This window comes from Zea mays, chromosome 9, assembly GCF_902167145.1.
Source record: "Zea mays cultivar B73 chromosome 9, Zm-B73-REFERENCE-NAM-5.0, whole genome shotgun sequence".
In the NCBI taxonomy this organism is placed as follows: Eukaryota; Viridiplantae; Streptophyta; class Magnoliopsida; order Poales; family Poaceae; genus Zea; species Zea mays.
Window position 1 is genome coordinate 33,340,230 of NC_050104.1, and position 23,475 is coordinate 33,363,704.

Genomic DNA, 23,475 nt, shown 5'->3' on the forward strand with positions numbered 1-23,475 from the left:
TGCCCGGTGTGTCCCCCGTTGGGTCGCCGGCGCCGTCGACTCGCTCGACAACCGACGAGGTGCCGCCTCCTGCTTGGCCTTGGTTGCCCCGCCTCCTCCTCCGTCGACGGGGGAGGGGACGGGACAAGCCCGAATGTCGTTCTTCCGCCACATGGGGAAGACGTCGTCGATTCCGCCGCCGGCGGGCGGGTTGTCGGCCGCCATTGTCGCTGTCGCGCGGCGGGGGAAGGAGTATAATGTCGTAGCTGCCGTCGAGGGACATGAACTCAAGACTCCCGAAACGGAGCACCGTCCCGGGCTGGAAAGGTTGCTGGAGACTGCCCATCTGGAGCTTGACGGGAAGCTGTTCGTCAACACGCAGCAGGCCCCTACCTGGCGCGCCAACTGTCGGCGTTTATACACTCAGCTATAAATACACCTAGCTACCCTCTCCCTCTCCACACACACTCAACACCCTCAACCAAGGCAAACACCCCACCCACTCAGTTACTCTGCTCTGCCGGCTACACGCATAGTGTCGCTTCGCCTCCAGTCCACCCTCCTGGTAAGCACCTCCGCTCCACCACCAGTAATATCAGAACACCACATGGCACAGATTCTACTCAAGACTCTACCCATCCATATATCGCTATTCTGACCACTATACTAAATATTTGATGGTATACTTGCTTGTTTGTATGTTTGCTTGTTCATGTTGCATAGTTATCTGTCGGCGTTTCGACCCCGGGGGGTCCCTGGACCGACGAGTAAATTGTCGTCGCGTGCCCCAGCCCAGATGGGTCGGCGCGAGATGGAGCGCGAAGGGGGGAAAAGCCGGAGGGAGACAGGAGTAAAAGGGGAAACTCGCGGCCTTCGTGTTTGTCCAGCGCCCAGGTCGGGTGCGCTTGCAGTAGGGGGTTACAAGCTTCCGCGCGGGAGGGAGCGAGAGGCCTATGCACGTGCCGTCCCGTCCTTCCCCGCGCGGCCAACCTCCCGTAAGAGGGCCCTGGACCTTCCTTTTATAGGCGTAAGGAGAGGGTCCAGGTGTACAATGGGGGGTGTAGCAGCGTGCTAACGTGTCTAGCAGAGAGGAGCTGGTGCCCTAAGTACATGCCGTCGTGGCAGCCGAAGAGGTTTTGGCACCCTGTTCGTGTGGTGTCGTGGCCGTCGGAGGAGCGCTGGAGCCTGGCGGAAGGACAACTGTCGGGGCTGTCGGGTCCTTGCTGACGTCTCCTTGCTTCCGTAAGGGGGCTGAGAGCCGCCGTCGTCATGGAGCATGCGGGGCGCCATCATTACTTGTTTACCGGGGCGAGCCAGATGGGACGCCGGTCTTGTTCCCCGTAGCCTGAGTTAGCTTGGGGTAGGGTAATGATGGTGCCTCCTGTGACGTGGTCGGTCCGAGCCCTGGGTAGGGCGAGGCGGAGGTGCCTCCGAGGTTGTCACACCCGGTTTCAGAAGGCAAACCAAATGCAAACTATGTACGTGCCAGGATCAGAATTCACGTACACAGCGATTACATAAATGAACATCATCGCACAGTGCTCGAATAATAACATAAAAGAGTATTAACTTATTACATCACAGAGTCATAGACATCCACATAGTCATCAACTTAACAGTTAAATCAAAGTACTAGTGAAACGCAGTAAAGATAAGGCCTTCACAAGCAGCTGACTGGGGGTTGCCGCCAACCCACACCTAAAACTCGTCGTAGTCTTGGAACTCCTGGAAGTCTCCTTCCACGACTTCGTCTTCTCCTGAGCAGTGGTTGCAATGTGGACAACCTGGTGTTTTGTGGTAAAGCAAGGATGAGTACACATCAACGTACTCAGCAAATGCCCCGTTTGGCTGAAGTGGACTAGCTTTATGTGGGGTTAGGCTCAAGCAGTTGCTTTTAGTTGGTCAGGTATTTATTATTAGTGAAGCCAGGTTTTAGCAATAACTAACCCGTGAATCATTTCCTCATCGAGGAACATCATTATCATCATCGAACCAAAATCATATATGGAACCATTGTATCTCGAACCATTTGTATCTCTAATCAAAGAGGATCCCAAGGCTGCTCTTAACCGTGAGCACGGCTGATATATCAGTTTCACTACCCTCTGCAGAGGTCGCACACTTTACCCATGAGCCGTGATTCCCTCTCTAGCCCGGGCTTGCAAGACCCTTATTCACTCCCAAGGTGAATGGCCAGGGATTCACTACGAAGCCTTTACAAAGATTCCCTAGAGGTCATAGCTGCCCGTTAGGTTTCTCCAGTTTGATAAACACAGTACCTCTCCCCGCAGGAGGGTGACTAAAAACAAAACGAAAGAACCTCGGCACTCAGCCTCGGCAGAGCAAGCACTGTGCCTGGACCCCATTGACGGCACGACGGCGAAGCAACTACACTTCTAGTTCCTCTAATTAATTAGCTAAGGGCACCCCATTCCACCCTCATGGTTGCACTGTTATCCCGGGTGGTCTCTCAACGAACAGGTCCTTACGGAGAGGTACTCAGGAAACAGCCTGAGCCCCCTAGAGTATCACAAGATCATCAACATCATCAGGATAACAGTATCATAAATAGTCTCATCATGTTCATTGATTAAGTTAAGGCAATAGCAGAATGCTAACCATAACAACCCATAAGGTCAGCAAGGATAAAGTAAAGTGTAAAGCTAGTCAATCCTTAGGTTTCAAGTAAGTAATGCGGGATGGTAAGTTATAAGTGGATAGGACATAATGGGTCAGAGGACACTTGCCTTCACCAAGCTGCTGCTGCTCAGGGTCCTCTCCTGCAATTCCCTCAGACTCCACGAACGGCCCGATATCTACGCGAGTGCAAACATACATCCAACATTCTTGAAATGGTAGAAAACAGTACACCATACAACAGTATAGATCAAATAAATATGCACGCGACAAAGAATTCGCATCTACGACTACGCGAGAACGGAACCGAGACGACTGATACTACGATCGAGGGATATCACATGTATACTAAGCGAATATGAATTATAATATTTAATTCGGCTTAATCATATTAACAGACAATAATCACATGCCGAGTAAAATTACTACTTAGTCCCGATTAGTGTGTTGTTCGAATAACCGTTGCTTAAATATATATTTACTTAGCGCGAGCTATTCTAGGTGAGATGAATCATTAGCGTGCGTAAAACGCACGACGACACGTGTGAACAGCACGCACAACGCGCGCGAACAGCACGCGACGATGAGCCCAACACGCACGAACAACACGCAGACAACACCTACGACACACGAGAATTACTAATAATCATCGCGTTTATACTAAATAAATATTACTTCACAAAACATTTGAGGTGGCATTAATCATGTTAATCGGTATTTTCAAAGCGCCAATTAAAATTGTAGGATAGGCTTAACTAGATTTCTATTTTAATAATTATCAACTAACTAAATAATTAACGAAAGCATGTGTCGCGACAAAATAATGCTACTAACACGCAGGATAGATGAACGGGTTCGGGGGTAGACGGGCGTCGTCTACGGATAGACGAACGCGAACAGCAAGCCGTCACGCGAGAATCGCCAAATAGATGTAATGTTTATACTAAACAAGTATTAATTCAAAATCATCTACGTTAACATTATTAACGCGTCGGCAATGTTATCCCGAAGCTAACGCAATTTGAACAGGTCGAAATTGATTTATAACGTGAAAGATTTCGCTTATTTAACGAACTAGGAGCTTATACGTAATGAACCATATGCTTCGTGGACTAGCAATTAGTTTTTGCATGACTTAGGAGAATAGTAAATTAATTCTAGAATAAAAGCAGGATCTTTTCTTTAAAAGGCAGCTGAGCGATGTGTCGCAAATTTATTGGCTGGAAGGCTGGCCACGTGGAGGGCTACAAAGAGCACAACCACAACAACTCCTGAGAGGATCTAGTGTGGAGCGGTTTCTAGATATTTTCCTGCATGCACCAAGGAACGTGGATGTATGGCATCATTGGCATGCATGGAGCCCACAAGGTTGTTTCTAAATATTGCGTGACGGATTGCTTTTTCTTCCACCTCTCACGAACATGCATGGTTTCTTTTCCACTAAAATCGAACGGGTGATTACAGGCGCGGGCGGCTCCAGCTGAGCAGACTCACAAGGAGCCAGGGTGTAGTCGACGGCCACCGAGGCATGGAACGCAGGTTGGCAGCGGCGCTAGCAACTACCGCGGTAGGGGCAGACTGGCGGCGCACGCAGGGGAGCACGACCGGCCATGGCTGCGCCGGCTATGGTGCTACTCGGGACGAGGGCGCCGCCTGCAGACCACTCGGCCACCGAGTCGAGGCTTTGGCAGGGAGCTTGCTGGGAAAGCAGGGGCGCTGCAATGCCGTGCGCGCGACAGCCATGGCTTCCTGCGCAGGGGCGCCGCGCTGAGGAAGAAAGAAAGGGGGAAGGGGGGACAAACACTCACCTCGGGCAGAGCTCGGACGACGAGGAGAACAATGACGACGCTCGGCGTGTCGCAGCATGGTGGATGGCGACAAAAGCTCCTTCGGCAAGACGACGACGAGTGCAGGAGTGCAGGGACGAGGTAGGCCAGCGGAGCTCGTGTGGAGAGGGCGGGCGCGGCTCGGCGAGGAAGTTAAGACTGCCATTGCCATGAGCAGCTAAGAGATCGCAGGGAGGGAGAGGGGTTCGCCTGCCGCCTGCGGACGACCAGTAACCGAAGGGGCTCGCACGATCTGGCTCAGGAGGAAATGACAGATCTGGCTCAGGAGGAAATGACGAGGGGTTATGCAACCATACAGTGTGTATACATATAAAAGGGAGGATGTGGAAGGCCGTTGCCAAAATCGTCACGGATCGTGCCGTGACCGAGCGAGAGAGGTGGTTGCGTGTACGATAATGTACGACAATGTACGACGAAGCGAGACGAGGTTGATGAGGGATTGAGGGTAAACAAAGGTAGCTGTTGAGGGGTAGACACCGTAGGTAGATGAGGATAGATGGGGTAGACGTGAACATCACAACTTTTGCGAGGAGAAGAGGATGTTTGACGTTCTCACGAAAAGGTCACGAGATCTAGAACGCGTTCAACGAGAGGGAGATGTATATATATATATATATATGTATTATTGAGTTTCTAGAATTTTATAGTTTTTTCGCAAATGCTAAATTTTAAGTATTTAATTAATATTAGAAAAAAAACTAAAATTCATATTTAATACCCGAAGAATTGTTCTGAAGATTTCAACACTCTTGAGAAAATCCTTGAGATATTTTTAACCTGTTACGATAACATTTTGCACTCATAAACACTATGCAATGGCATGAATGCAACAATCGAGGCTTCTCTAGGATTTTATTTTACTATGCTAAAAACTTATATATATAATAAAATAACTCTCCATTATTTAGAAGAAGAAAAACAGGTAAAGGAGAGGGTAACACTTGAATTTGGTGGATATTTGAAAAGAAATTTTATACCCCCAGATTCAGGGTGTTACAGATCTAACCCCCTTAACAGGAATCTCGCCCTCGAGATTCAAGAAGAGGCTAGCAAGAGAACAAGAGTGGTTCATTGGTTGTCCATGGTTTTTTTCTTGAGCTGACCTCTCTACAAGATTAACTTGTGGACTGGTTGTTTTGACCTTCAGATGTTCACGACGCACTGATGCAATTCTTGAGGATCTCCTGGACCTATGAGTTAGGACCCACACATGCTTTCGCTGCGCCACTCTGATCTTGTTGGTTGATGTTGATCACATTGACTTCATCAGGGTTAGCGGCTAACCCCCTTAACAGGCGCATTGATATGTACTTGATGAAGATTTTACCGACTCTGATCTTGACTGATTAAGAGAGGTTGCAGGATGCCAACCGGACAAGTGCAAAAGGGAAGAGTATAGATAGAAAAGGTAAGATAGAAAAGGTAAGCATAGATGGCTTAAAGAGAGAGAAGGGAGAGCACCTAGCTACTTAACTCTACGGCACTCCGCTAGTAAACTGATGTCATTGCGGACCAAGGGCCACAACACATCAACACTCATCACAAAGAGGCAAATCAGTCATCACACAAAAACAAATAGCATAAGCATACAACAACAAACATTCCGTTGCTACACGTTCCTTCTAATTAAATGGTGGTCTTTCTTGAAAAGGGAATAACTACTCTCTAAAGTTGTTGAAGGACAAGGAGAAGAACAAGACGTGCAGAACAGGGACACGAGCACCATAAAGAATGGAGTTAAAGCAAGCATTGTAAGCGATCAACAAAAAGATACGACCAATGGCATAATGGGTAGAACAACACTCTCAGGTTGAGATAGAAAAGGGGAGATTTCCAAAAGCAGACCTTAGATAGGTATCAAGTCAAGATCTAGTGATTACAAGGGTAAGGGGTATATCAAACAAACGCTATGACTGGCAACGCGGTAAAGGAAAAGGGAATGACCAAGAGCGGGTAGGTAAGACAACACTCTTGAACTGGAACGAGGGAGGGGCTTTAAAATGCAGGGACGGGATAAGCATCAAGGTAAAGATCAAGGGATGACAAGGGTTAAGGTGATAACGAACAAACACCCAACCAAAAATTGATTTTAGACTAACACTTGCAAGGTGTCAAGAAGGGGGAGCAGTCAATGATGAATAGGTGAGGCATTATCCTCAAACACGGATGGAAAAGAGGAGGCTTCAAAGGATATGTTCGAGATAAGTAGGAGGGTAAGGACATAGATATCACGAGGGTTTTAAAGGTAATAATGGACAAAGATGTAGGATAGGAGGTAAATAAGCATAAGACAAAATATATTAGTACCATAAAGGATGGAGTTAAGATAGGCCCTGCAAATAAAAAAATGAGACGACACGTCCAAGGGCTATATAGGTAAACTGTCACTCAAATTGAGGTGAAAGAGAGGAGATTTTATTTTAAGAGCAAGAGTAAAGATAAGTGTCAAGGCAAGACCGATGTATGACAAGGTAATGGTGATAGCAAAGAAAACACACAACAATGGATGGAGTTAAAAACTCGCAAGCGACAAGGAAGTGGATATGACCAATGAAAATACGTAAAATAAAACTATAAAATTGAGATGGAAGAGAGAAGGTTTTAAAGGACAGGTATAACATAAGCATCAAGGTAAGATATAGAAGTGACAAGGGTAAAGATGATAATCGTGAAAAGCATAACCAAGGATAGAGTTAAGGCAAGACTCGCAAAGTGGCGAAGTGGAGAAAATAATCAAGGGTAAGATATGTATGGTTCCAATGGAAGGGTTGAAGTAAAAATCCTTTACTGAGGAAAGTTACAAGAAATTAACAAGATCACCAAGGATGTGCAAAATAAAAATGACCGCTCATAAACCGTTAAGGAACAGGGGTGGTCAAGGTCATGTAAGCTGAAATGTTTTGAACAGTCATTGAGGTATGAAGATAAGCATAAAAAAGATGAGAGTATGCAAGATTTCAAGAAGATGAGCATACAAATACCAAGAGCCAAGAAATTGCTGAAAGACAACGTCTTAACAATAGAAGAGGAAAGGGTCTCAAAAGACAGGAAGATCATGGACATACAAAACTGAAATGTCTAAGTAGTCAGTAGAAATTTAGAGGCAAGTATTCGAAACAAGAGTATTAAAGGGGTACAAGCATGTCAGTGCCAAAGGACTAGAGTTCGCCAGATGGTAACTTTAATGACGAAAGAGGAAAGAATTCCAAAAAGACAAGAAGGTTATGGTCAGGGGGCATCTACAAAGATATCGCAAGCACAAAAGTAAGTTAGATCTAATAGATTGAGAAGAGTATAGACCATACTAGAATAAAATACTTTTTGGAAAGGGGACATATAGGAGCACAACATAAAATTAGTCGAGGTGACTAATATTTTGAAGCAGAATCAAGGATGAGGTGAAGTAATAGTCAATAAGTCCTTAAAACGGCCAATGCTACTCTAGGTCAGCGGTCCTACAGTCAGCACAGCTTTGATACCACTTATGTCACACCCGGTTTCAGAAGGCAAACCAAATGCGAACTATGTACGTGCCAGGATCAGAATTCACGTACACAGCGATTACATAAATGAACATCATCGCACAGTGCTCGAATAATAACATAAAAGAGTATTAACTTATTACATCACAGAGTCATAGACATCCACATAGTCATCAACTTAACAGTTAAATCAAAGTGCTAGCGAAACGCAGTAAAGATAAGGCCTTCACAAGCAGCTGACTGGGGGTTGCCGCCAACCCACACCTAAAACTCGTCGTAGTCTTGGAACTCCTGGAAGTCTCCTTCCACGACTTCGTCTTCTCCTGAGCAGTGGTTGCAATGTGGACAACCTGGTGTTTTGTGGTAAAGCAAGGATGAGTACACATCAACGTACTCAGCAAATGCCCCGTTTGGCTGAAGTGGACTAGCTTTATGTGGGGTTAGGCTTAAGCAGTTGCTTTTAGTTGGTCAGGTATTTATTATTAGTGAAGCCAGGTTTTAGCAATAACTAACCCGTGAATCATTTCCTCATCGAGGAACATCATTATCATCATCGAACCAAAATCATATATGGAACCATTGTATCTCGAACCATTTGTATCTCTAATCAAAGAGGATCCCAAGGCTGCTCTTAACCGTGAGCACGGCTGATATATCAGTTTCACTACCCTCTGCAGAGGTCGCACACTTTACCCATGAGCCGTGATTCCCTCTCTAGCCCGGGCTTGCAAGACCCTTATTCACTCCCAAGGTGAATGGCCAGGGATTCACTACGAAGCCTTTACAAAGATTCCCTAGAGGTCATAGCTGCCCGTTAGGTTTCTCCAGTTTGATAAACACAGTACCTCTCCCCGCAGGAGGGTGACTAAAAACAAAACGAAAGAACCTCGGCACTCAGCCTCGGCAGAGCAAGCACTGTGCCTGGACCCCATTGACGGCACGACGGCGAAGCAACTACACTTCTAGTTCCTCTAATTAATTAGCTAAGGGCACCCCATTCCACCCTCATGGTTGCACTGTTATCCCGGGTGGTCTCTCAACGAACAGGTCCTTACGGAGAGGTACTCAGGAAACAGCCTGAGCCCCCTAGAGTATCACAAGATCATCAACATCATCAGGATAACAGTATCATAAATAGTCTCATCATGTTCATTGATTAAGTTAAGGCAATAGCAGAATGCTAACCATAACAGCCCATAAGGTCAGCAAGGATAAAGTAAAGTGTAAAGCTAGTCAATCCTTAGGTTTCAAGTAAGTAATGCGGGATGGTAAGTTATAAGTGGATAGGACATAATGGGTCAGAGGACACTTGCCTTCACCAAGCTGCTGCTCCTCAGGGTCCTCTCCTGCAATTCCCTCAGACTCCACGAACGGCCCGATATCTACGCGAGTGCAAACATACATCCAACATTCTTGAAATGGTAGAAAACAGTACACCATACAACAGTATAGATCAAATAAATATGCACGCGACAAAGAATTCGCATCTACGACTACGCGAGAACGGAACCGAGACGACTGAGGGATATCACATGTATACTAAGCGAATATGAATTATAATATTTAATTCGGCTTAATCATATTAACAGACAATAATCACATGCCGAGTAAAATTACTACTTAGTCCCGATTAGTGTGTTGTTCGAATAACCGTTGCTTAAATATATATTTACTTAGCGCGAGCTATTCTAGGTGAGATGAATCATTAGCGTGCGTAAAACGCACGACGACACGTGTGAACAACACGCACAACGCGCGCGAACAGCACGCGACGATGAGCCCAACACGCACGAACAACACGCAGACAACACCTACGACACACGAGAATTACTAATAATCATCGCGTTTATACTAAATAAATATTACTTCACAAAACATTTGAGGTGGCATTAATCATGTTAATCGGTATTTTCAAAGCGCCAATTAAAATTGTAGGATAGGCTTAACTAGATTTCTATTTTAATAATTATCAACTAACTAAATAATTAACGAAAGCATGTGTCGCGACAAAATAATGCTACTAACACGCGGGATAGATGAACGGGTTCGGGGGTAGACGGGCGTCGTCTACGGATAGACGAACGCGAACAGCAAGCCGTCACACGAGAATCGCCAAATAGATGTAATGTTTATACTAAACAAGTATTAATTCAAAATCATCTACGTTAACATTATTAACGCGTCGGCAATGTTATCCCGAAGCTAACGTAATTTGAACAGGTCGAAATTGATTTATAACGTGAAAGATTTCGCTTATTTAACGAACTAGGAGCTTATACGTAATGAACCATATGCTTCGTGGACTAGCAATTAGTTTTTGCATGACTTAGGAGAATAGTAAATTAATTCTAGAATAAAAGCAGGATCTTTTCTTTAAAAGGCAGCTGAGCGATGTGTCGCAAATTTATTGGCTGGAAGGCTGGCCACGTGGAGGGCTACAAAGAGCACAACCACAGCAACTCCTGAGAGGATCTAGTGTGGAGCGGTTTCTAGATATTTTCCTGCATGCACCAAGGAACGTGGATGTATGACATCATTGGCATGCATGGAGCCCACAAGGTTGTTTCTAAATATTGCGTGACGGATTGCTTTTTCTTCCACCTCTCACGAACATGCATGGTTTCTTTTCCACTAAAATCGAACGGGTGATTACAGGCGCGGGCGGCTCCAGCTGAGCAGACTCACAAGGAGCCAGGGTGTAGTCGACGGCCACCGAGGCATGGAACGCAGGTTGGCAGCGGCGCTAGCAACTACCGCGGTAGGGGCAGACTGGCGGCGCACGCAGGGGAGCACGACCGGCCATGGCTGCGCCGGCTATGGTGCTACTCGGGACGAGGGCGCCGCCTGCAGACCACTCGGCCACCGAGTCGAGGCTTTGGCAGGGAGCTTGCTGGGAAAGCAGGGGCGCTGCAATGCCGTGCGCGCGACAGCCATGGCTTCCTGCGCAGGGGCGCCGCGCTGAGGAAGAAAGAAAGGGGGAAGGGGGGACAAACACTCACCTCGGGCAGAGCTCGGACGGCGAGGAGAACAATGACGACGCTCGGCGTGTCGCAGCATGGTGGATGGCGACAAAAGCTCCTTCGGCAAGACGACGACGAGTGCAGGAGTGCAGGGACGAGGTAGGCCAGCGGAGCTCGTGTGGAGAGGGCGGGCGCGGCTCGGCGAGGAAGTTAAGACTGCCATTGCCATGAGTAGCTAAGAGATCGCAGGGAGGGAGAGGGGTTCGCCTGCCGCCTGCGGACGACCAGTAACCGAAGGGGCTCGCACGATCTGGCTCAGGAGGAAATGACAGATCTGGCTCAGGAGGAAATGACGAGGGGTTATGCAACCATACAGTGTGTATACATATAAAAGGGAGGATGTGGAAGGCCGTTGCCAAAATCGTCACGGATCGTGCCGTGACCGAGCGAGAGAGGTGGTTGCGTGTACGATAATGTACGACAATGTACGACGAAGCGAGACGAGGTTGATGAGGGATTGAGGGTAAACAAAGGTAGCTGTTGAGGGGTAGACACCGTAGGTAGATGAGGATAGATGGGGTAGACGCGAACATCACAACTTTTGCGAGGAGAAGAGGATGTTTGACGTTCTCACGAAAAGGTCACGAGATCTAGAACGCGTTCAACGAGAGGGAGATGTATATATATATATATATATGTATTATTGAGTTTCTAGAATTTTATAGTTTTTTCGCAAATGCTAAATTTTAAGTATTTAATTAATATTAGAAAAAAAACTAAAATTCATATTTAATACCCGAAGAATTGTTCTGAAGATTTCAACACTCTTGAGAAAATCCTCGAGATATTTTTAACCTGTTACGATAACATTTTGCACTCATAAACACTATGCAATGGCATGAATGCAACAATCGAGGCTTCTCTAGGATTTTATTTTACTATGCTAAAAACTTATATATATATAATAAAATAACTCTCCATTATTTAGAAGAAAAAAAACAGGTAAAGGAGAGGGTAACACTTGAATTTGGTGGATATTTGAAAAGAAATTTTATACCCCCAGATTCAGGGTGTTACAAAGGTCGAGGTCGAGTCCGAGCCCTTGGGTCGGGCGAGACGGAGACCGTCGGCTGAGGCCAAGGCCGAGCCCTAGGGTCGGGCGAGGTGGAGTTCGTCGTCTTCCGGGGCCGAGCCCGAGTCCGAGCCCTGGGTCGGGTGAGGCGGAGTTCGTCGTCTTCCGGGGCCGAGCCCGAGTCCGAGCCCTGGGTCGGGCGAGGCGGAGTTTCCTATGGCGCCCGAGGCCGGGCTTGGCCGCTGTGAGCCTCACTCTGTCGAGTGGCACAGCAGTCGGAGCGATGCGGGCGGCGCTATCTTCTTGTCAGACTGGTCAGTGGAGCGGCGAAGTGAATGTGGTCACTTCGGCTCAGTCGACTGAAGGGCGCGCATCAGGATAAGGTGTTAGGCCATCTTTGCATTAAATGCTCCTGCGATACGGTTGGTCGGCGTGGCGACTTGGCCAAGGTTGCTTCTTGGCGAAGACTGGGCCTCGGGCGAGCCGAAGGTGTGTCCGTTGCTGGAGGGGGTCCTCGGGCGAGACGTAAATCCTCCGGGGTCGGCTGCCCTTGCCTGAGGCTGGGCTTGGGCGAGGCGAGATCGTGTCCCTTGAGTGGACCGAGCCTTGACTTAATCGCACCCATCAGGCCTTTGCAGCTTTGTGCTGATTGGGGTTACCAGCTGAGATTAGGAGTCTTGGGGGTACCCCTAATTATGGTCCCCGACATTATTGGAGCGTTCGTGCCATCTCATGGAGGCCAGATCTGCAAGTCTACGCCAGGCGGTGGAGCCAGAAGCCAGTTCCGCGAGCTCTCCTTCCCCCTTCGTCGAATAAGCACGTCAAGCTCACTGGATCCCTTTGATGCATAAATTACCTATGATTTTTCAACCACAACCCTCAGCCTATTATTTTATGCATGATATGATTTTGAGACAAGTTATTATGGCCACCCAGTCGCTTGCCACAATCAATCCTTGATATATATGTTCCAAATGATTTGAGAAAAGGTGTGAGTTTTCAAAAGAAAATGCTTTTCAAAATGTGTATGATGAAGGGTTTTCACCCTTATCACCTTGTGAGTGGGATAATCAGGGACTCCCTGGTTTAGGGGAGGGCCTAAGGTGTTGGCTCAGCTGGTTTAGGCGTGAGCAGAAGGATTGTCCCCTCATATAAGGACCGGTTTGTCATCTTCACTACCTATACTCCTTAATAGTACAACCACTCGAGACTGTGTGGGCAGTCACTCAATCTGAACTCGTACGGTCCAACCCCAGGGTTATGAAGGCTGGGGAGCACCGGGAGGATAAGGAGGGGGAAAATTTGTCCGGTTTGGACATGGTGGTGGCCTGACTCCTTCCGGATAACCGTTAAGGTTAGGACGTGCGGGGAAAGAAAGAGAGTCGGATTCGGGTCTCATTGGCCATGGGATCGCAGAGTCGAACTAGTGGGTAAAGTGTACCCCTCTGCGCAGAGTTCAAACCTATTCGAATAGTCTGTGTCCACAGGAATGGACGAGTCTGGTATGGTATGGCAATTAATGTTTTGTTTTCCAAAAAAAGAGATGGTTTTGAGAAAAGTGGTTTTTAAAAGGTTCGGCGGTTGAGCCGTGAGCTATGGTGGACGGGAAGTCCAGTAGCTATTTTTGAAAAGGAAAACTAGTGGGAAACTGCTGAGATACCTGGATGGTTTAGTCCAGGGGATTTTGTTATAATACTGAAAAACTTCCTGCTCCTTTTGGAGAGGATACGCTTTGCAAAAATACAAAATGTTTTTCAAAACAACTCTGCATAAAATATTGCTGTTTCTGCGAAATATCCTGAGCTCCACATATTCCATGCATTATATCTGATTTCCCCATTCCACGGGTGAAGGTGGGCTGCTGAGTACGTTTGTACTCACCCTTGCTTATTTGTTGTTTTTCAGAAAAAGGAGATCGGGTAAGAGTTACGACTGTTCCCAACCTTGCTTGTGGCTGTTGGACCGCTGATTTGCTTCGCTGCGTATATCGGGCTGCTTCAGCCCCACTCTGATGATATGTCCCGAGTTGTGGACCAACTCTTAAAGTTGTTCGCCACCTTTATAGGTTTGTCTCGTTTAAGCAGATCTGAAATCATCTGATGTATAAATGTGTTTACTAGCCTCCTGGGACTAGTAATTATATCACATTTGAGTCCCAGAGGATTGGGGACGCTTCAGGTGGTATCATAGCTGTTAGGTTGGCCGCAGGACGTAACCCTTAGCCAGATCAAAAGTTTTTGAGTCAAAGCTATTTTCTTAAAAAAAATCTTGCTCTCATCCCTTCATTTCAAAAATGTTTTCCCCTTTCCTTCTCTCAGAAGTCAGATGGAGGTCCGTTGCCAAACCAGCTTTTGCCAGAATGAAGATGGTTTCCCCAAGTTGCTGAGAGCATGCACAATTCGCCTCGGAATCAGGAGCCAGCCAGAGTATGATGGTCGTGAATTCGTCGAGCATGGCACAGAGAAGTGTGTCGTGACTATATACATTGGATCCAGTCCGCACCATGTGGAATGGAGTGTCACTACTGCTGGGCACAGATTCAAAGACACCTGCCAAGTCGTCGCTCACAAGGCATTGAGGGCCCTGTGTCAGATCTATGAAGAAGAAGTGGCCGACACCCCACTCAGATTCTTTCTGCCCTTTCAGAGAGACCGTCCCGCTTGGATGGCCAGGATGCGTGCATTGGAGGAGCAGCAGCTGCTTGAGGATGACCCCACAATCGTGTACCTCACTGCATACCTGCTCACCCTGGATGCACAATATGATTTCTTGGCTCGGCACCACCGTTAGATGATTGCCCGAGCAGAAGATGCAGAGAAGCGCAACCGTCAGCTGCATGTGAATCTCACCACAGCTCAAGCCCGTGCAACTGCCTTGGAGAGTCGTGAAGTCATTGCTGTTGAAGCCCTGAAGCAAGCCAAGGATGAGCACGTCCAGAAGTTGATGGAGGCCTACTTGGTCACCCATAACCAACGTAGAGCCCTGCGGATCCAAGAGCCCGCTTCATCCAACCCAGTTCAACCCAGGAGAGTAGAAGACCCCCAGATTCTTGAAGGTCACCCGGTCTCTACCAGAGGAGAAAAGAAGGCTTGGGAACCCCCGGAAGGAGCCATAGTCTTGGAAGGAATTCCAGTCTCCCCTAAGGCTATGGATAAGCAAGAGCACCCTGAATCCTCCCAAGATCCCCCGCCAGAGTTGTTTGAGCCCCTCACCATGAAGAAGATTCCAGCACCGTCCCTTGAGGTCAAGGAAGAAGCTGCAAGCACCCCGCCAGCACCGCCGCCCTCAGAGGAGCTACAAGAGCCAGTCCCGCTTGAAGAAGAGTTTGACCCTGTCTTGCCATCTCAGTCGCCGCCAGAAGAAGTCATCAACATCAGCTCGCTCTTGACCCATCCAGAAGATGTCTCAGATTGAAGTTGTGTGCAAGCCTTGCCAGAAGAGAAGTTGCCTGGTCTAAAATTAGTTATGCCCAGTCCTCTGCGTGCATTGGGTAATGAAGTTTTCTTCACTTTGGCTAGAGCCCCGCATGTATGAGACGTAATCGTGTAGACTCGTGTTTTGCAAAACTCTAATTATGTGGCCCCCTAGGGCATTTCAAAATGAATTTTCACTTGATGTTTTCTCCCCTTTTGAGTGCATATGTGATGCTTTAACGTTAGTGCTCATAAGTCCTGGTTAGCATAGTTATCAATTCAGGAGCCGAGCAATAGTAGTTATGCTTAGCCCCTGAATCTGAGTAATCCGTGCTTTGGAAAAACTCTATTCTTCCCTTATTCAAAACATTTGATTTGTTTGTGCTTATCATTGCTGAGCTTGTGTGTTTTCTTTCTTTTTAAGAAAGGTTTTCTCTAAAAACATAGATCACAAATTAGACCTAATCCTCACCTTATGCTTCCATTCTCATCTTAACCCATCTCAAGAGAAAAGCACCTTGCCCAAGAAGATACCGGGAAGCTTACCCTTGAAGCCTGGAACAAGCTACAGAAGAAACCTGTCCAGCTGCTCAGTCAAAAGGACCGAACGTGAGAATCAAAGCACTGCCCCTGAGTCAAAGTAAATAGAAAAAGAGGACAGAAGAAGTTATTACCATATAGAGAGGCAAAGATTCTTGGAACCATAGACCACAAACATCAGGGTCATCGACCCCACCACTCACCCGTGCCCCCCGCACGCGTGCCCGCCTCCATGCGCACTACCACCGCCCACACCCCCCTTTGCAGCGCACCCACCACCGCCATCATCACCGACAACACCAGACCCCCTCCCCTTGTCGCACCCGCTACCGCGTAGCACCTACTCCATCACCACCACTCTGCAACCGAGCACCCCCGCTCGCCTATAAACCCCCCCACTGGCTCCTTCAACTACCATCTCGCTCAAAGCAAAGCACACTCCAGATAAATCCCCTCTGCCAGATCGCAAGCAACTCCATTTTCCACTCCCTCGCCCCTAAGATCACAATGCTTGGTGATTCTTGGGTTGAAGACTGTTGTACATGGTTCATAGTCTTTGGTTTCCTCCTCTGTATGATGGTAATACTCTGTGATAGAATCCTCCAATGGGAAGAGCAAAGAGAAAGAAAGGGTCAGTGAGAAGAGAAAAGAAGATAGTGAAGAGAAGATAAGAAGAAGGTTCTCCCAGAATCAACCCTGTGTCAGTCATTTCTCTGCATCCTGCTCAAGCAGCAACAGCAGAAGAAGGCCCCGTAACACCCTTGTTATGATGTACTTCAAGGAGTTCAAATCCCCAAGATTGAAGAGTTCTACCCTCATTCATTTTAAGTGGGGTAGTGTTCCAGTAAAGTTCCTGCTATGGAGAAAAAGAAGAAGACCTGTAGCAAGCTTGTGGAGGACCGGATCATCGAAGCATAAAAGTTTTTGGATGAGAAGTGGTCACCCAAGTTCCGTTAATGAAGCACCAAAAGACCAATCAAGTAAGGAATCCATGTGGGAGTTTGCAAGAGAAAAGTTTGTGTGTTGGCATCGATGCTTCTTCAATAAGCTAGCTGCCAAGCGAAAGCTGAAGCCTGAAGATGATCTTTGAGTAGCCAGAATCAGCATTTGCAATCAGCAACCAGATGCTCCTCAAAGGCCGGATTTTGTTAAAGTTCCATCTCCTCGAAGAGTCTGCAAAGTGAAGATATGTAGCTGAAGTAAAGCTATACCCATAACCCTTCTGAGCCGAATCTCGAGGACGAGATTCCTTTTAAGTGGGGTAGATTTGTAGCATCCCAAAAATTCAAATCTTGGAATTTTCTCAAACTCGCTCTAAATTCAAAATGAATTTCAAATTTCATTTCAAAATGTTTGTTTGCGAGTTGATATCAGCAAATAAAATATAGTGGTCTATATTCTCTCCAAAATCCTCCTCAAATATCCTACAAATGTTTCTCCAGTGCCCCCCCTCAAATTCTTTCCAGAAATACTGCCTAGATATTTCCCGAGTAATCCCCTTCAAGTTCTTTCCAGAAATATTGCCCAAATATTCCACCGATATATCTCCAAGTATTTTCTTCCTCAGAAATACCTTCAGAATCATTTTTGAAGTCCCTACAAATATTTTCTTCATAACTTTTCTCATGCTCATACGTATACGTATGCCTCCGGTGTCATACGGTGAGCTCTACAAGCTAATCTCACTTATACAAGACAAATACATGCTAATCTCCCACTAATCATCTCATCCTCCCACTAATCCTCTCATCCCTCCCCCTAATCCCCCCACCATGGCTATAAATAGAGGGGCAAGGGCCTCCTCTCATCCCACCCCAAGCCATTTCATGGCAACTCTCTCCCCCCCCCACACACACCCACTCCATGTTCCACACAAGCACACACTAGCACAAGGATCGTTTGATCGTTCTTCGATCGTTCATCCCCTGTTCTTAGTTTGTTCGTTCGTTCGTCCGATCGTTCGATCGTTCGTCTGATCGTTCATGGTTCGTTCGTCCGTTCGTCCGATCGTTCGATTGTTCGTCCGTTCGTTCGTCCAAATAATCTTTTTCCTACCGTTATGCTGCCGAAATTCCGATCGTTCGTTCGTTCGATCATTCGATCGTTCATCGTTCGTTCATAGTTCCTATTCATCGTTCATCGTTCGTTCATAGTCCCTATTCATCGTTCTTCCAGATAATCTTTGTCCTGCCGTTATGCTGCCGAAATTCCGATCGTTCGTTCGTCCGATCATTCGATCGTTCGTCCGTTCGTTCATCCAAATAATCTTTTTCCTGTCGTTATGCTGCCGAAATTCCGATCGTTCGTTCGTTCGATCATTCGACCGTTCATCGTTCGTTCATAGTTCCTATTCATTGTTCATCGTTCGTTCATAGTCCCTATTCATCGTTCTTCCAGATAATCTTTGTTCTGCCGTTATGCTGCCGAAATTCCGATCGTTCGTTCGTCCGATCATTCGATCGTTCGTTCGTTCGTTCATAGTTCCTATTCATCGTTCATCGTTCGTTCATAGTTCCTATTCATCGTTCGTTCATACGACTATTCACCATCACTATTCACCGTTACTATTCATCATTACTATTCACTGACACTATTCACCATCGTTACTATTCAGTGTTGCTATTCATCATCGTTACTACTCATCGATGATATCTATGTAAATGTTTTTGTCGTCACTATTCATCGTTACTATTCATCGATTAGCCGATCACCCCAAATTTCAACTACTCATACATCATGTTGTCCAGTCCACCTAAGACCAGGCAGACCCATATTCGAGTCATACGAACTCCGGTGACTGTGATTTTCCTTCCAGTGGGAACTTCCCATCTCGTCACCCATCTCAGGTCTCTCCAAGTTGAACTCGCTTAACTTTGAGATTCCTTCGAACCAGGCTTCCAAACTCCGATTCCAATAATTCTTAAATTCTAAATTCTTATCGAATTATTCCCTATCCAACCATGTCATCCCTTAAGCCTGGTCCATATTCCAGAAAAACTCCCAAAATACTCTTGTCCCATATTCTGCCTATAACTCTCCTGTTCATACTAAGTCAAACGATTCATTCGTCACTATTCTCACGAACAGTGAACTTCACTGTACTACACCACATACACTCAGCTATAAATACACCTAGCTACCCTCTCCCTCTCCACACACACTCAACACCCTCAACCAAGGCAAACACCCCACCCACTCAGTTACTCTGCTCTGCCGGCTACACGCATAGTGTCGCTTCGCCTCCAGTCCACCCTCCTGGTAAGCACCTCCGCTCCACCACCAGTAATATCACAACACCACATGACACAGATTCTACTCAAGACTCTACCCATCCATATATCGCTATTCTGACCACTATACTAAATATTTGATGGTATACTTGCTTGTTTGTATGTTTGCTTGTTCATGTTGCATAGTTATCGGAGCGTTCGTGCCATCTCGTGGAGGCCAGATCTACAAGTCTACGCCAGGCGGTGGAGCCAGAAGCCAGTTCCGCGAGCTCTCCTTCCCCCTTCGCCGAATAAGCACGGCAAGCTCACTAGATCCCTTTGATGCATAAATTACCTATGATTTTTCGACCACAACCCTCAGCCTATTATTTTATGCATGATATGATTTTGAGACAAGTTATTATGGCCACCTAGCCGCTTGCCACAATCAATCCCTGATATATATGTTCCAAATGATTTGAGAAAAGGTGTGAGTTTTCAAAAGAAAATGTTTTTCAAAATGTGTATGATGAAGGGTTTTCACCCTTATCACCTTGTGAGTGGGATAATCAGGGACTCCCTGGTTTAGGGGAGGGCCTAAGGTGTTGGCTCATCTGGTTTAGGCGTGATTAGAAGGATTGTCCCCTCATATAAGGACCGGTTTGTCATCTTCACTACCTGTACTCCTTAATAGTACAACCACTCGAGACTGTGTGGGCAGTCACTCAATCTGAACTCGTACGGTCCAACCCCAGGGTTATGAAGGCTGGGGAGCACCGTGAGGATAAGGAGGGGGAAAGTTTTGTCCAGTTTGGACATGGTGGTGGCCTGACTCCTTCTGGATAACTGTTAAGGTTAGGACGTGCGGGGAAAGAAAGAGAGTCGGATTCGGGTCTCATTGGCCATGGGGTCGCAGAGCCGAACTAGTGGGTAAAGTGTACCCCTCTACGTAGAGTTCAAACCTATTCGAATAGTCTGTGTCCACAGGAATGGACGAGTCTGGTATGGTATGGCAATTAATGTTTTGTTTTCCAAAAAAAAGAGATGGTTTTGAGAAAAGTGGTTTTTAAAAGGTTCGGCGGTTGAGCCGTGAGCTATGGTGGACGGAAAGTCCAGTAGCTATTTTTGAAAAGGAAAACTAGTGGGAAACTGCTGAGATACCTGGATGGTTTAGTCTAGGGGATTTTGTTATAATACTGAAAAACTTCCTGCTCCTTTTGGAGAGGATGCACTTTGCAAAAATACAAAATGTTTTTCAAAACAACTCTGCATAAAATATTGCTGTTTCTGCGAAATATCCTGAGCTCCACATATTCCATGTCTTATATCTGCTTTCCCCATTCCGCGGTGAAGGTGGGCTGCTGAGTACGTTTGTACTCACCCTTGCTTATTTGTTGTTTTTGAGAAAAAGGAGATCGGGTAAGAGTTACGACTGTTCCCAACCTTGCCTGTGGCTGTTGGACCGCTGATTTGCTTCGCTGCGTATATCGGGCTACTTTAGCCCCGCTCTGATGATATGTCCCGAGTTGTGGACCAACTCTTAAAGTTGTTCGCCACCTTTATAGGTTTGTCTCGTTTAAGCAGATATGAAATCATCTGATGTATAAATGTGTTTACTAGCCTCCTGGGACTAGTAATTGTATCACATTTGAGTCCCAGAGGATTGGGGACGCTTCATTCACCCTCTCTAAAGTAAATTATTATAATAGAATAATATTAGCTAAATCATATCTTAATAAAGATGAGGCACTTAAAAAATGTTTCCTATCAAACCAAAGGAAAATGACTTTTTGGGTTATATCTTTTTAAATTGGTTACGCACTCAAAATCTCTACTATACTTATTAAGGCGGTAAGCGGTAGGCTGCCATTCCCATTCCCCCTCCCCGCAAAGCCCATTCTCATTCCCAGCTACCATTCCGTGTTCTGCCAGTGTTCTGCCATTCCCATTACCCCCTCCCCGCATTGTCTTTCTCATCCCCCCTCCCCGCAAATCCCATTCTTATTCCCACGTGCATCCCACGCCTAGCTAAAATTAAATTAAAAAAACACAAATGTGGCTCCAATGGGATTCAAACCTGCGACCTCTCAAGCAAATGTGCTCGTAGCTACCACTACACCACATGTGTTTATGTCAATATCTGTTACAGTAAAAATATCTACTACATCTCTCCCAAAGCCCACATGCTAACTTTGCACAATGTGTAGTAGTAGATAATTATCAACGAGGTTTCTGAATTATATTTTTGGATGGAGGGAGTAGTATTTAAAAAAGAGCCTTGCATGCAATTTCTTTTGTTTGAATAATGTTTTCAACTTAAATTCTTTTTTATATGTGTGACATTTATTCTTCGTAATATTTTTTCCATGGTTCTGACTTGTGAGTCATTTTCATAAACCAACACCAAAGATGAATCCATGTTTCTTATTTGGAAACCCCGAACAAACACCACTGGTAGGCGGCGCTCGCGTTGGCGTCGCTCATCGACGACGAAAAGAAGCTTGGCGACTACCAGTTCGACCTCTGGAAGCAGTACTACATGGTCGCATGCGTCGCTGTGTTCGGCAAGCTCCGGCGCAGCCGGCGCTTGGACGCGGTCCAGAGCGGCTACACCGCGCTGTCCATCTTCAAATAGGGGGACCTCATGGTCGTCGCCAACGCCGGCGACTCTCGGGTTGTTCTGGGCACCGCATCCGACAACGGCGCCGTCACACCGTCCACCTCATCATCCACCTGAAGCTCAACCTCCCACGTAAGTCACTACTGACCGACCATGAATTCTTGTGCGCTGGGACGACAGTCGTTGCTGACGTTGTGTGAGTGTCTTGAACAAGATTTATGTAGAGAAGTAGCACATCCGATGGTGCAACGGCTAGGTGTACTACCTCACTGATGAGCCCAGGGTGCACTTCGTTTGGCAGCCTAGCCAAGAGTCATCGGTACTTGCTATGTCGTGCGCGTTCGACGACTACTATATCAAGGACTATGGCGTCATCTTGGCACCAGACGTGACGTAGAGGAGGACCAACAACAATGACCACTCGCCATCGTCGGGGCTTTTGTGCCGGCCTGCCTTTAATTCTCTTCGCAAACACATACACTTGCTTTTTTGTTTAAGCAAGCATGTATGGTGGTGCGTACCTGATGACTGACAATGTACGAGAGAACTTCTACCGGCAGGTGTGATACGTGCTCTGCAATGATGAGACCATGCAAATCGTGGCATATATCAAAGTCTGCATGATACTGATGGTTGCAATGGAGTAGTGAAACAACTAAATTAAAATAACAAAATTTATGTATGGCTAGGATTACAAATGGATTATAAAATATTTTTTTATAACAATATAAGACATATTTTGTATATAAGTTATTATGTTATTATATGTTCCCGTTGCAACGCATGGGTACTCACTGTGGGGGATAGATATCCCCTGGGTCCACTAAAGAAGTAAAAGGCCTCACGAAAAGCCCAAGGGCCCAATAATTCGTAAGGTCATTCTTTCGTGGGCCTAGGGAAAGACAACCAATAAAGAAGACGTGGGACTGATTAGTGCAAACACAGGCGGCCCACAACGTCGAACGAATGAATCACAAACAGAGACCCGACTTTCCCGCGCTGAAGCCCCCATGCAACGGAGCCATGCGAGGATAAGTCGGCGAAGGTTACGTAGGGATAAACTCAAGAGGTTCACTATCTTTCAGCTACTTGTTGTTATCGTATCACATGTACTGCTCCACGGCCGAGTATATAAGGCCTAGGGGGCACCCCTTCAGATCGACCGACCCCGTTCTACTTAGCCACCCACAAAAACTCTCTGCGCCCTCTATCCAGAGAATCCTCTTGTAACCACGCTCATATACTCACCAGGACGTAGGGTGTTACGCACTTCTAAGCGGCCCGAACCTGCAAATCTTGTCCATTGTCCCTCGTGCGATCGGCACGAACCATTTTGCTACAGTCGTCGACACCGTCCTACTCCTAAAAACACCTTGAGGGGCAACCCCGGGTGTGCGGTCGGACCCAAAACACCGACAGCTGGCGCGCCAGGTAGGGGGTGTGTCGACGATCCAAGCTAGCTCAATGGCCGTCACCTTCCACAGCAAGATCACCATGCGTCCCGGATCCACATTCTGCTTCGGGACAATCTCATCCGTGGCGGACGAAGAAGGAATTCTACACCGCCTCGCGGATCTGCCGGAACAGAAGTCTCCTCCAACAAACTCCGAAAATGCTGGAAAGACGCTACCTCCGGCTCTTCGGAAAAAGATCGTCTCCGGGGAGGCTGGAGCGAGAAGCTCGCTGACCCGGAAGACTCCGCTGTCTACTTCTCCG

At 46.8% G+C, this 23,475-nt stretch overlaps 1 protein-coding gene across 1 annotated transcript; it reads right to left on the bottom strand.

The window, feature by feature from the left end:
* Window positions 1-1,518: 1,518 nt before the first annotated feature.
* On the bottom strand, window positions 1,519-11,278 carry LOC100274657 (uncharacterized). The gene is made up of 3 exons (XM_020544246.3): window positions 10,945-11,278; window positions 9,259-9,327; window positions 1,519-1,763 (listed from the first exon to the last, which is right to left on the bottom strand). The coding sequence occupies exons 1-3, from the start codon at window positions 11,132-11,134 to the stop codon at window positions 1,678-1,680; spliced, it is 345 nt and encodes a 114-aa protein (XP_020399835.1). The 5' UTR covers window positions 11,135-11,278; the 3' UTR covers window positions 1,519-1,677.
* Between the last annotated feature and the right edge of the window lie 12,197 nt (window positions 11,279-23,475).

Excerpts from the sequence above, each read along its gene's own strand:
- LOC100274657 (XM_020544246.3), bottom strand. The coding sequence starts at position 11,134 with ATGGCAATGGCAGTCTTAACTTCCTCGCCGAGCCGCGCCCGCCCTCTC. Across the intron at positions 9,328-10,944 it reads CCGTCCGAGCTCTGCCCGAG|ATATCGGGCCGTTCGTGGAG; the intron begins GTGAGTGTTTGT and ends GCACTCGCGTAG. Across the intron at positions 1,764-9,258 it reads GGAGCAGCAGCTTGGTGAAG|GTTGTCCACATTGCAACCAC; the intron begins GCAAGTGTCCTC and ends ACAAAACACCAG.